The sequence below is a fragment of the Capricornis sumatraensis genome, chromosome 8, assembly GCF_032405125.1.
Source record: "Capricornis sumatraensis isolate serow.1 chromosome 8, serow.2, whole genome shotgun sequence".
Taxonomy (NCBI): domain Eukaryota; kingdom Metazoa; phylum Chordata; class Mammalia; order Artiodactyla; family Bovidae; genus Capricornis; species Capricornis sumatraensis.
Window position 1 is genome coordinate 111273443 of NC_091076.1, and position 11821 is coordinate 111285263.

The following is an 11821-nucleotide window of genomic DNA, read 5'->3' on the forward strand; positions in this document are numbered from 1 at the left end:
AGCCGCGCCGTCACGCCAATGGCACCCGTCTCTGTCCGCACGCGCTCTCGGGCTCCAGGGCCGGCGCCGCTCCGAGCCCCCGCGGGCACCGAGGAGCGGGCAGGGCTGACGCCAGGGGCCTGGCCTCGGCCGGCCGGGCCCGCACGGGCGCTCTCACGGCCCTGCGCGCGCCGTGCCGCCGGTCGGGTCGGGTCCGGTCCCGCCGCGCTTACGGGCCGGGCCGGGCGCCCTGGGCGGAAGCTGCCGGGCGCTTCCTGCGGGGGCGGGGGAGGCGAGCGCCGCGGGACGGCGCGGGACCGGGATGCGGGAGCGCGCGCTCGCGGCGCGGGCGTCTCGGGGGCGCAGCCGGGGTCGGGACGGCGCTCGGCCTCCGCGTAGAGTCCCCGCGGCCTGAACTGGAACCCCGACCCTTCCCGTGACCCGCGCGACCCTAAGTCCCTGCGCGCCGCCGGGAACGCTTCGGACTCAGTTTTCTAGAATGGTGTTCCCAAGGTGGAAAGTTACTCCTGTTTTCCTCTCAAATACCTTGTTGGCTCAGCGTTTGCAGAGGAAAAACTGCCTAGGTTTTGTCATTAAGTGAGAATCATTTTTAAAAACTACATTTATCCATAGTGTTTTAACTTTAATTGCAAGAAACAAATTATATTGCTTAACTTAACCCTAAGAAGTGTTCCGAAAGTAATGCAATCATTTACACACGACTCCCAAGTGGCAGTCGCAGAGTAGACGCCAGAACTGCAGCCTGCGCCGGGAGGGAGCCGACCTCCTAACAGACCTTGTTGCTGGTCTACGGTGCAGTCAGCGCAGAACGACGTCTTCACCAAACAACTGAAACCCCGCCCCCTTACACATTTAGTCGAATCTGAGTTCTTGTAGGTCTGCAACTAAAGCCGACCTACTGGACTAACACTGTGCCCACCCTGCAGGGCAGTGACGGGAAACTGGGGGGAATGGAGGAGACCTAAAGCGTAACTCCGGGAGGAAATAAAACCCGCAGCAGATCCATCAGAGTCCATGCTGCTCGGTCCCCTTTGCAGTGTTTCTTAGAAGACCTGGTCTCTGCCCTCCGCTTAGTTTTAATGACAAACCACCATTTTCTAAATGACTAGAGGTTCACCAAGCAGGAGTCTGGAGGTGAAGCCATTGATTTCGTTCTAAAATGTGCTTTAAATCGAGCTGCGTAAATAACAACAGTGCTAGGATTCAGGCGTAAAAGGGAGAAAATAAAAATTGCCTTTAGTTTCACCTTCCAGGTTAAATGAGAAGTGGGAAGTCCATCCGCCAGCATGCAGGTCACGTGATTTGCTCTAGCTTCCAGATTTCCCGGATCCAGCAGTCTGTCTGGTCTCAGGTTTTTAATCTGCTCCCCTCCTGGACATCCAGCCCATGTTCCCAGGCTGATGTGAGCATTTTGGCAGACGCACAGGTAGCGGCCCCACGCTGCCCCTTACTCGTGCAAACATTATCACAGAGGAGCGGGAGATTACTGCAGGAACAAACCCGACACCTGCTCCAGGCTGTGAGAAGAGGTGCAGCACACACAACTTCAAGCACCACTGATTAAAAGGGAAGAGCAAGTCTGAGTCCCTGCTGGAACGGTCTCCTTTCCTTTAACCTCTGTGCTCTGTTGCTACCAAGAGTGCTGGGGCCCTCTCAGCAGTCCGGTGGCTGAGACCACACTTCCCCTGCAGGGGGCGCAGGCTCCAGCCCTGGTAAGGGAGCTCAGATCCCACGTGCCCCCAGGTGCAGACCTGTGGCCAGCAGTACACAGCAGAGCCCATTTTCAAGGCTCTGACCTTTAAAGGTGTAACATTTTTCTATCCATATACAGAGGAAAAGCTGCAGAACAGAAAGTAACATCTGTTCTGCTGGAGGCTTGTAAGAAGGTGGTGATGTGACTTAAGTGGACAGCTACCAGAGCAAAGGATTTGGACACCAAGAGTTGCAACCACCACCCACACCCCCTTCCCTTTTAGTACAAACGTGGCCTGATTTCTAACTCTGCTGGGCACGAGTCCACCATCTTCTTGGTCTGGCTGGCTTTCTGAAAAGTCACTATTCCTTGCCCCCAAAACTCATCTCTCGATTTGCTAGCCTGTCGTGCCAGCAAGCAGTATGAGCTCGCACTGGCTAACAATCATGACACGTTATCTGCAAGGCCCCTGGCAAAGGACTCCGTCTGTGAAAGCTGAGAACAGCGGCGTCCCCACAAGCACCAACAGCGGGGCAGGACGGGCACCGTCAATGCCGCCTGGAAATACTCCTGGGAGGAGCTTCCATGTTGAGCTGCTAAAAACTGAAGTGAACTGTTGCTTCTTTCGGGGATCAGCTAACCATCAGCAAAGGAAAAAAAGAGGCATAGTGGGCCCAAGGCCGCAAGAGACTGCAGATGAGCAGAAGGAATGTGAATGGAGGGTGATGTGGCAGGGTCAGCAGACGGGGGCACCCTCTTTCTAAAAACTGAGCCAGCAATCACCCCCCAGAAATGACGTTCCTCAGAAATCCTCTCTTAGGTCAGAGATGGCTATTTTCACAGGATCTGTGTACTTACTAACTTCTGCTGGTCCTAGCCTCTCATGAGACATAAACATATTTGAAGAATGGAAATGACACGCTTGCTCCCTCAGACCAGACTAAGAGAGGAGAGTTCTGAGTTTTTATTCTAAATGAGCCACAGTTCAAAGTTCAGTTGCTGTTAAAAACAAAAACAAAAAATACCTCCACTCCACTTCCCAGACCCAACACAGAATCAGTTTATTCCAATGAAGTACTCCAGCCAAACGAGAGCATGATGTGCACGTGTTTATTTGAATTACTCCTACCGAAGGCCCTTACTTCTGGAGAACAGCCAGGCATCTTGTGATCCACTCCTTCCACTCTTTAAAGGCTTCCACAGGTTTTGGCAAAGTTGCCAGCTCCTCACGACTGTGTTTTGGAGTAACTCTAGGAGTGTCGGTGGACTCGGCATCAATCCACTTGACCAGCGCCTGGAAAATCAGAGAAGAAATGCATCTTTGAACAAATCACAGCAGAACAGACTCAGGCACGAGAAAAACCGGATCTCCCAAATCATGTGATCTGCATGGGTGACTGATGCCACCCACGAAGATGTTCCACCTGATAGAGTTGGTTGTGAAGGAGAGACCACACTCATTAGAGTGTGCACCAGAACCACGCCTGCGGTGCACACCCGGGACAGTCACAGGACGCACGGGACAGGAGATGAGAAGGAATGACACGGGTGTTTGAAGGTGTTTTCTCTTCTCGACTTGCCAAGGGTTGCAGGAGGCACTGCAGTGTGCATGGGGACGTGTCCACGCCTGAAGTTAAGTGTGCATGCTGGGCTGGCAGGCACGCACACGTGCAGACAGGGACTGCAGCCACCCGTGTGGGGGGCCATACCCATGCAGTACGCAGCATACACTGGCATGTTTGTGGGCACCTGTGGAGATAGGGACATTCTTGCCTCCTCAACACCATCCCTTCCTCCGAAGGAGTATCACACTGCTGCCCCACATTTGGAAAGATAAACCACCTCCACATAGTTCTAGTTTTTAAACATGAACTTTGCTCTTCAGCATTTCACTGTGTTCTGCAAAGGCAAGCTCTCTGGCCCTACACAAACAGCAAATGCAGAAACCTCTTCACCAGGTCTCATTGCGGTCCAAGCATAAGGCAAGTCAAAGCTGTTAAGATATTTCTTTGCATTTTTTTTAAAACCACAGCATCCTGCTTACCTCTGCACTAACTTCCTCTGATAAATCACCTCCAGAGAAGGGCCTAATAGCAAATGGTCGCTTGCTCCTTGAGTAACCACTTCCCCACTTACTTTGTACCGGTCTCTGAGCCGGAAGCCGACAGCACTCTGCAGCTTGCGTAAGCAGATGGGGCAGAGGTCCAGTGGGCGCCGGTCGGCTTCCTCCAGGTGGTTGGAGCCTTGCATCAGGCAGGCGAGCCACTGGCAGTGCCGCAGGCCAAAGATGTGTCCGATCTCGTGGGTCAGAGTCTGCAAGACGGCCACACGGAGGCGCCCGCGTCAGCAGCAGCGAGGCGGGCTCACCAGACGCGGGTCTAGGGGAGCCCACTCCGCCCGCTCGCCGCAGGGCCTGCTCGCTGGCCCCTCCCCTGCCCGTGTCTGCCGCCCTCCTCTCTGTGCACCACTGGTTCCCGGGCAGGTGCTCCACCTCCCTCCGGGGACATCCAGGGGTCAGGGGGGTGGTCCTATGCGCCGGCCTCCCTGCCTCTACCCCCTGGATGCTGGCAGCACCCCTCCCCAGCTGGAACCACCAGAAGTCTACAGACTTGCCCAATATGCCCTGGGTGGCAAACTCGCCCTGGTGGAGACCACTGTTCTAGACAGTGGGGGGAGGGACTCGATCTGCATGACGACAAGTGGTCAAGGCAGGGAAGGCTCAGCTGAGCCCCACCCGACACCCGCAAGGTCAAGACTCTGCTCCAGCTTCACAGCCAGCCTTCTGCACCCATGGTTCCCTGGGCCATGCGGGGTAGCGGTACTTATGGAGTGAGAGAGACACCTGTGTGAATGGACCCTCGAGGCTAGAAGCCACGCTGCTTCGGGTCAGTTGTACTTAGAAACCATCGTTCCATCAGGTGTTGTTCTAACCCCAACACTCAGCCCTAGCGAATGCGGAGAAGCCCGTGTCGCCAGCCATGGAGCAGACAGACACGAGGAGACAGGCTTTTCAGAGCGGGATGGGGAAGGTGTCAGGACGGGCAGCAGGACCAAGCCCTGGGGAGCGAAGTCTCGGGGAGGGAGCCAGCGCAGGCGCGGGGGAGGCCTGTTCTCCAGGAAGGGAGACCAGGGTGCGGGGTCCTGCAGGCTTGGGGGCTGGCGGTGGGGCAGCCTGACTCGATGCCCATGAACTCTGGAATTAAGCTAACAGCAAGGAGGTGGGCTGGAGAAGGCAATGGCACCCCACTCCAGTACTCTTGCCTGGAAAATCCCATGGACGGAGGAGCCTGGTGGGCTGCAGTCATGGGGTGGCTAAGAGTCAGACACGACTGAGCGACTTCCCTTTCACTTTTCACTTTCATGCATTGGAAAAGGAAATGGCAACCCACTCCAGTGTTCTTGCCTGGAGAATCCCGGGGACGGGGGAGCCTGGTGGGCTGCCGTCTATGGGGTCACAGAGTCAGACATGACTGAAGTGACTTAGCAGCAGCAGCAAGGAGGTGGGCACAGCCAGGGCTGTGTGTTATAGGACAAAAAACAGGCCCAGGTGCTGCACATGTCACTATGAGAGTGTCCCCATTTAAACTGTTTTTATTGGTAATTTCAGGCAAGCGATATCCAGCAAGTGTATAAACGATGCCAAGGCACTGATAGAGTGACCTTCAGGACTGGGGGTGTATGCCGTCAAAGGACTCCCGTCTCCTAACAGCCACTGCTGCCGCGCTGCGAGAGCCACACACCTTACATGAGCGGAGCAGCAGCACACTGGTGGCCTCAGGAAGGCAGTAGTCATCGAACACCGAGTAGTCGCTCGAAGACTTCCGCTCCAGCTTCTTCACTTTGCCTCTGTAGTGTGAGCTGTAGAAGTCCGTGCCGTACCTGGCAAAGCTGAATATCCCCACACCTGGGGGAAGACGACAGGCCAGCACAGGGTGAGAGGAAGGGTCCCTCCTCTGGGGGAACTACCAGTGAAGGGCCCGCTTGGGCACCTGGCCAGGGCATGCCCGCAGCCCCCCGGGCTCAGGGAGGTCTGCCCACCAAGGGGACTCCTGCCCCAGCTTCCTGAGTCTTCTGCCATCCAACCTGCTCTGCTCTGTACAACTCAGAGGTCTTGAGATCAAATTCTTCAGAAAAAGAAAGTTCCAGAGAGTTTGTTTTCTTTTTCCCCATAAAATAAGTTATTTTCTCAGGAATTCCTTGCCAGTCCAGTGGTTTAGAGTCTGCACTTTCACTGCTAAGGACCTGGGTTCAATCCCTGCTTGAGGAACTAAGATCCTGCAAGCCTTGTGGGGCAGCCAAAAAAAAAAAAACCACCAATTTTCTTAAATCGCCCCAATCAAGTATTCCAAAAGGAGCAGCAAGGTGTCAGGACCACAGGCACTCACGGTCTCCCTGGAAAACTGCAGGAAATGGGTCTCTGGGCAGGCACGCCCCTAAGGCGCCTGTCCTTCCCTCTTCTCTCTGCTGCCCCCCAACACCTTGGAGACCACACTTGCACCCCACTTTCAGACTGAAAAACCTCCCCCATCCTCCCATCTGTAAACAGCACAGCTCTATCTACGGCTGGCGCCAGTGACCAGAACAAACACGCCCGTAATTGACTTCCTGTGACACTTCAGTTGCTCTCAGCCATCTCCGTGCATGGGGACAGACACACACACGCCTCACACCACATGGCGACTGCTTTACAGTCCAGTTGGTTTACACGGTCTCTTTCACGCAGGCTTCTCTTTTAGTTGCTAGTTTGAAAGTAATAAGGAACTTTTTCGTTAAGGAAATGAATTCATAGTAAGTTTGTCAAACCTAAATTTGATCCAAAGAGAATGCGCCTCACCCCACCTCCGTATTTGAAATATAGGGAAGAGGATGTTCTAGAAGTTTAGAAAAAACTAAACCTACTCACTCTCAAGTGACGTCCTTTGACCAAACAAAAGCTGGCACACTTCACTACAATACCTTTGAAAGTAAAAGTCGCTCAGTCCTGTCTTGACTCTTTGTGACCCCATGGACAGTCCATGGAATTCTCTAGGCCAGAATACCGGAGTGGGTAGCCGCTCCTTCTCCAGGGGATCTTCCCAACCTACGAATCGAACCCAGGTCTCCTGCATTGCAGGCAGGTTCTTAACCAACTGAGCCACCAGGGAAGCCCATAATACCTTGAGCAAGACATTTTTTTTTCTAATAATCCTACAAATACATTACTTCCCTGAGTAATTAAATATCTCAGTTGCTGAGAACAAAGTCACCTGCAGTAAGTAAGGAGATCCCCCTCACCGCAGGGCACAGCCACCCTGCTCCCTCATTACGCCTTCTCCCACGTCATGCAAAATTTAAGAAACTTATTGGGGAAAAGAAATGAAGCAGAAACACTTGGGGAGAATGCTTCCTGACCTCCTCAAATGCATAAGATAAACTGGTTAACAATATCTAGATAAATATTGTTTAAAAATTTTTAATGGTTCTGTTTTCTCTCAAGTTAATAATAAAGGATTTGTTTCATACAACTTTTTGGTTCACTCTTTGTTTTCTGATAGAAGGCTCGACAGCACTGACCCGGGCCTCACAGAGCACAAGCGGGTCACGGCGGGCGGGCGGGCGTGGGTACTGCCTCGGGCTCAGTCGCTCAGTCGTGTCCGACTCTTTACAGCCCCGCAGACTGCAGCCCGCCAGGCTCCTCTGTCCATGGGATTGTTCAGGCAAGAAAACGAGTGGCTTGCCATTTCCTCCTCCAGGGGATCTTCCCAACCCAGGGATCTAACCTGCATCTCTGTGTCTCCTGCACTGGCAGGGGGATTCTTTACCGCTAGTGCCACCTGGGAAGCCCTGTGGCTTAGTGGGTGTAGGGCTGAAGGACTATAAAGACTACAAACGGAGAACGAGAACGAAGCAAGGGTAGAGAAAGAGGCCCCCCAGCACCCCGGGCCCCAGACCCGATGAATGGGGAAGAGGAGGATCTGACAGGGGGAAGCCCTTGGTAGCGAGAGCTCCCCACCCTGCCACCCTGCCACCCTGGGGCTCACACACTCCAGACTAACAGTCCGTCTGTGAACCCTGAGCTCGCACAGCCCAGCCCGTGCTAGCTGCTCCTGCCCCCAGAACGCCAGCGGGCAACCATGTCCCCCAGCTCAGTGGACTTCTCCCCTTCGAACCTGTCTTAGATCCGGAGGGATATAGGCAGGAAAACAAGAGCAGAAATGGAAGGGTGGGAGAAGTGGAGATAAGGCAAAAAAAAAAAAAAAACCCAAATAGGCAAAAATGACTTCCCTATAGAGCCTTTTCCTCCCCAGTGTTAAAATGCAGGGTTCCCCGTGAGTCACAGCTAAGCTTATTTCAAGTCAAAGACTGAAACTGACCGTAAATAACAAAGCGTCTGTTCTGAGACACAGGATGTGAGGCGCACACTTATAAACCAGTGCACAGCGACCTCATCTAATGAGACTACTACGGAAAGGGCTAAAAAACAACTAGCGGCGTTTCTGCTTCCATTAATGACAGTTCAAATATCCTTATTTAATTCACCTTGTCACTCAACTACCTACATTCGCCATCTGTTGCACTGAATGTCTACATATGTGCCAACCATAAGTACACACTTTCTATGGATCAGCACTTTTATGTAAATTATCTCAAAACAACACAGTGAAACAGGTATTATTAGCTCCAAGGTGGTGCAGGCAGTGAACGGCAGAGCTGGGCGGAAGGGAACGGACCCAGATCATCAGGGCTTATCCAGAGCATCCTTTCCACTATGTCAGGATGCTGCACCAGAAATACTACAAGGCCTTCACATCTAAACTGTAATTGGAAGGGGAAAAGAAACTGTAATTGGTTGGAATTTTTTCTCTCTTTCAAATTCTTCACAAAGAGTCTCAAGCTGAGCAAATTTCTACCAACAATGTCAAAAAGGAATACCCTCTGTCAAAGAGGCCTGTCCAAAGACAAAATTCCAGGAATCTCTTGGGTAAAGATCGATCATCGTTATTCCCACAACACAAAAGGCATCTTCCGGTTTCTTCTTTTTTAAGAACGTCAGGATCTGCCCTATTTAAAAAAAAAAGTATGTTTAAGATATATTTATGTGTGTGTGTACATATACCTATATACTTTACTCAATTCAAGCTGTAAGGCTGCCCAGTTCACCTGCATGAATCTGAAGGTTCCGTGTGCTATCGTTGACTCTAAAGGAACACCTGGTTGCAGAGACAGGAATCGGCTCTAGGAGTTTGACTGTCAATCCATAGAAGGCTTCACAGTAGCCCTTGAGCCATTTCAAATATTCTTCACTGATACTTCTGGTGTTTCCCAGCAATCCTATGACAGATACAGAAGAAAATTTAAAGAGAGATTTTGAGATGATCAGAACAGTCTTTACCCCAGTCTACAGTTAGAAACGTGCAATTAGGAACAGACCAACTCTAAATTTTCAATACATAGTTACCGTTCACGAAGGTGAACACGGATTAGAGAGAAAACCTGACTCCCTGGTGGCTCAATGGTAAGGAACCCGCCTGCCAATGCAGGAGACACAGGCTGGATCCGTGGTCTGTGACGATCCCCCGGGCCTGGGAGCAACTAAGCCGACGTGCCACAACTCCTGAGCCCATGCTCAACAGCTCGGGAGCAGAGACTACCCAGCCCACGTGTTGCAACTAGCAAGGCTCACGTGCCCTAGAGCCTGTGTTCTCCAACAGGGCGCCAGTGAGAAACCCACGCACCACAGCTAGGGAGCAGGCCCTGTTTGCCCCAGCTAGAGAAAGCCAATGTGCAGCTACGAAGAACCAGCACCGTCAGTAAATAAATACAATTTTGCTTAAAAAAACAAAACCACCTCTCTCAAGGCAGTTTGGTTACCAAACTTCCACTGTGGGAACGAATGCCAAAAATTATAAAAACTGCCCTCTTGAATGAGATGGACAAGGCAAACTGTCCATAGCAACAGCACCATTACAAAACCAAACCAAACCCAGCGTATTGGCAAGACGCACCAATGCACTGTATGTAAATAGTCTGCTTCCCTGAAGAAGGGCTCTTTCTGTGAAGATCACTGAAAAACTCTTCAAAGTCTTGGGGAGCCTCAGGATGGGAGATTATCCAGTCCGATGGTGAATGCAAAGTAATGGGTCCAAAGAGATCGCTGCCTGGCCGGAAGGCCTCGTTCAGCAAGCGCTGCTCCCTGGGGTCCAACTGCTCATACTGCTTCACGAGCTCTGGGTTTTTTGAGATGAGGGCCGTCTTCAGGGTGTGTTCAGAGTGCCGTACTGTTTGCATCTGCCAGAAGGACACACGTGGTCACACAGAACATGCATATCCAAACTGGGGTCTTTACAGACATCACTTATTTCCCCCGAGAATGGAATGACTGATTGCTAATGCCTGGGCGTCATCACCAGAGGGCTGCCTGCTTCCACCGTTTCTAATCAGTTTCTTAGGGGAACTTCCCTGGTGGTCCAGTGGTTAAGAATCTGACTTGCAACGCAGGAGATGCAGCTTCCATACCGAGTCAAGCATAAGATCCCACATGCCTCGGAGCAACTAAGCCTGTGAGCCACAACTAGACAGTCTATGAGGCCCAATGAAAGATCTCACGGGTCGCAAGGAACATACTGTGTGATGTAACGAGAACCCAACAGCAGCCAAATTAAAAAAAAAAAAAAAAAAGTCAATTTCTTGGGGAGGGTATCTGAAAGAGTGGAAAGACAATCATGAGATTCATTCCTCCACCTCTTAGGGAACCTGCTCCCACTATAAACATTCGTGGTCACCCCAAGACATGACCGCATTCCCTATTTCCTCGCCCTTTGGGTAATGATATTAGGAGCTGACTCAAGAGAGCCACGTGAAACACATCCTTTCCCACGTGACTCAAAGACGCTCCAGATCAAAGGGAAGTGCAACTCATGTTAAGTCCTGCGTTTCTGTAACTTGGCTGCAGGCTGATAACGGATCTCGGCCACTGAGGTGGTGTCACCCTGGGGAAGCGGTCAGGCGACCGACCAGGAGCCAGACTCACACTGACAGGTCTCTTCCGCTCACACGGCGTCCCCTAGAGAGGTCATCCCTCCGTGTGACTGGCTCACAGCTGCTCCCCGCGGGGTCTGGGTGAGGGAAGGAGAGAAACGGGACGTCAGCGTGCAGAGCCCGCCGCGCTGCCTAACCGGGTTTTCTGCAGTTTAACGATGGGGTTGGGGGGGAGATTTTTAGCGAATGGCTGTCCCCGTTGAGGGCTGAACTCCGGGGTTCAGGGCCACCTCCAGAACGAAGCTCTCTCTCGGCGGGGCTCGCCTGGGAGCAGAGACGGGTCCTCACCGCTGCTGTGGGGCCCAGTCCCGTCCGGTCGGCCCACCTTCACCGGCGGGGCGGCTCCTGCCGCGGCCCCGCCCCACGGGGCCGGCCCGTCTGCGCCTGCGCGGGAGCCGCCACCCCGAGGGGAAAACGGCGACGTCAGGGGTCAGAGGCCGCCTCCGGAAGCCCGGCCGAGCCCGGCTCCCCCGAGACGCCCCCGCGCCCGCCGCGGCGGCGGCTCCTTTCACACTCTCCCCCGCCCCTTGAACGCGACTGTCCCCTCCTCCACCAGCGCTCCCGTCATCCTCACCCCGCCGGGCGTCAACGCCTCCCTCCCCCGGCGGCCGCCCCAGGCGCGTGCGCATCGCGCCCTGCGCCGTGCCCCGCCCCGTGCCCCGCCCCTTCGCGCACTGCCACGCCCCCGCGCTCCCCGCTCCGCCACGCCCCCTCACGCAATGCCGTAGCACGCACGCTCCGTCGTCCCGCCCCTCCGCGCCCGCCACGCCCCGCGAGAGGCCGTCCCGCAGGCGCGGAGCCCGAGTACTAGTGGCCGCTGCTGCCCCTGCGCCGTCGAGCGAAGCGCGGTCGCGAGGGGGCGACCAGGCGCCGAGATATGCCCTGTGCTCCCCTTTCCGCGCTGCCGTCCGGGGGCGCCGCTATCCGGCCACGCCTGCGCCGCGGGGTCAGCTGTTCGTGCGCGTGCCGGGCGGGCCGTGGGTGCGAGCGGCGCCCCAGGCGAGACGAGTCCCCGGCGCGGGATCGAGTCCTCGGGTGGACGCGCGGCCTAGGCGGGGAGGTGGCGTCCGGGGCACGCGACCCGGGCCTGGCCTCCCTTTCCCGGGACGC

General features: G+C 54.2%; 1 protein-coding gene across 4 annotated transcripts; it reads right to left on the minus strand.

Annotated features, from left to right (window-relative positions):
• Window positions 1-2808: 2808 nt before the first annotated feature.
• On the minus strand, window positions 2809-11316 carry AMZ2 (archaelysin family metallopeptidase 2). Of its 4 annotated transcripts, none has more exons than XM_068977236.1 (8): window positions 11286-11316; window positions 10704-10788; window positions 9679-9961; window positions 8834-9004; window positions 8606-8734; window positions 5434-5597; window positions 3830-4006; window positions 2809-2987 (listed from the first exon to the last, which is right to left on the minus strand). In XM_068977236.1, the coding sequence occupies exons 3-8, from the start codon at window positions 9959-9961 to the stop codon at window positions 2832-2834; spliced, it is 1080 nt and encodes a 359-aa protein (XP_068833337.1). In that variant the 5' UTR covers window positions 10704-10788; window positions 11286-11316; the 3' UTR covers window positions 2809-2831. The 4 variants fall into 4 exon arrangements, with proteins under 4 accessions (XP_068833337.1, XP_068833338.1, XP_068833339.1 ...); XM_068977237.1 differs by lacking the exon at window positions 11286-11316 and adding an exon at window positions 11000-11063; XM_068977238.1 differs by lacking the exon at window positions 11286-11316 and adding an exon at window positions 10942-10964.
• Between the last annotated feature and the right edge of the window lie 505 nt (window positions 11317-11821).

Coding starts and splice junctions, on each gene's coding strand:
- AMZ2 (XM_068977236.1), bottom strand. CDS start 9,961: ATGCAAACAGTACGGCACTCTGAACACACCCTGAAGACGGCCCTCATC. Junction 9,005..9,678: donor TATTTACATACAGTGCATTG/GTGCGTCTTGCC, acceptor TATCTGTCATAG/GATTGCTGGGAAACACCAGA. Junction 2,988..3,829: donor GGCTCAGAGACCGGTACAAA/GTAAGTGGGGAA, acceptor CTGATTTTCCAG/GCGCTGGTCAAGTGGATTGA.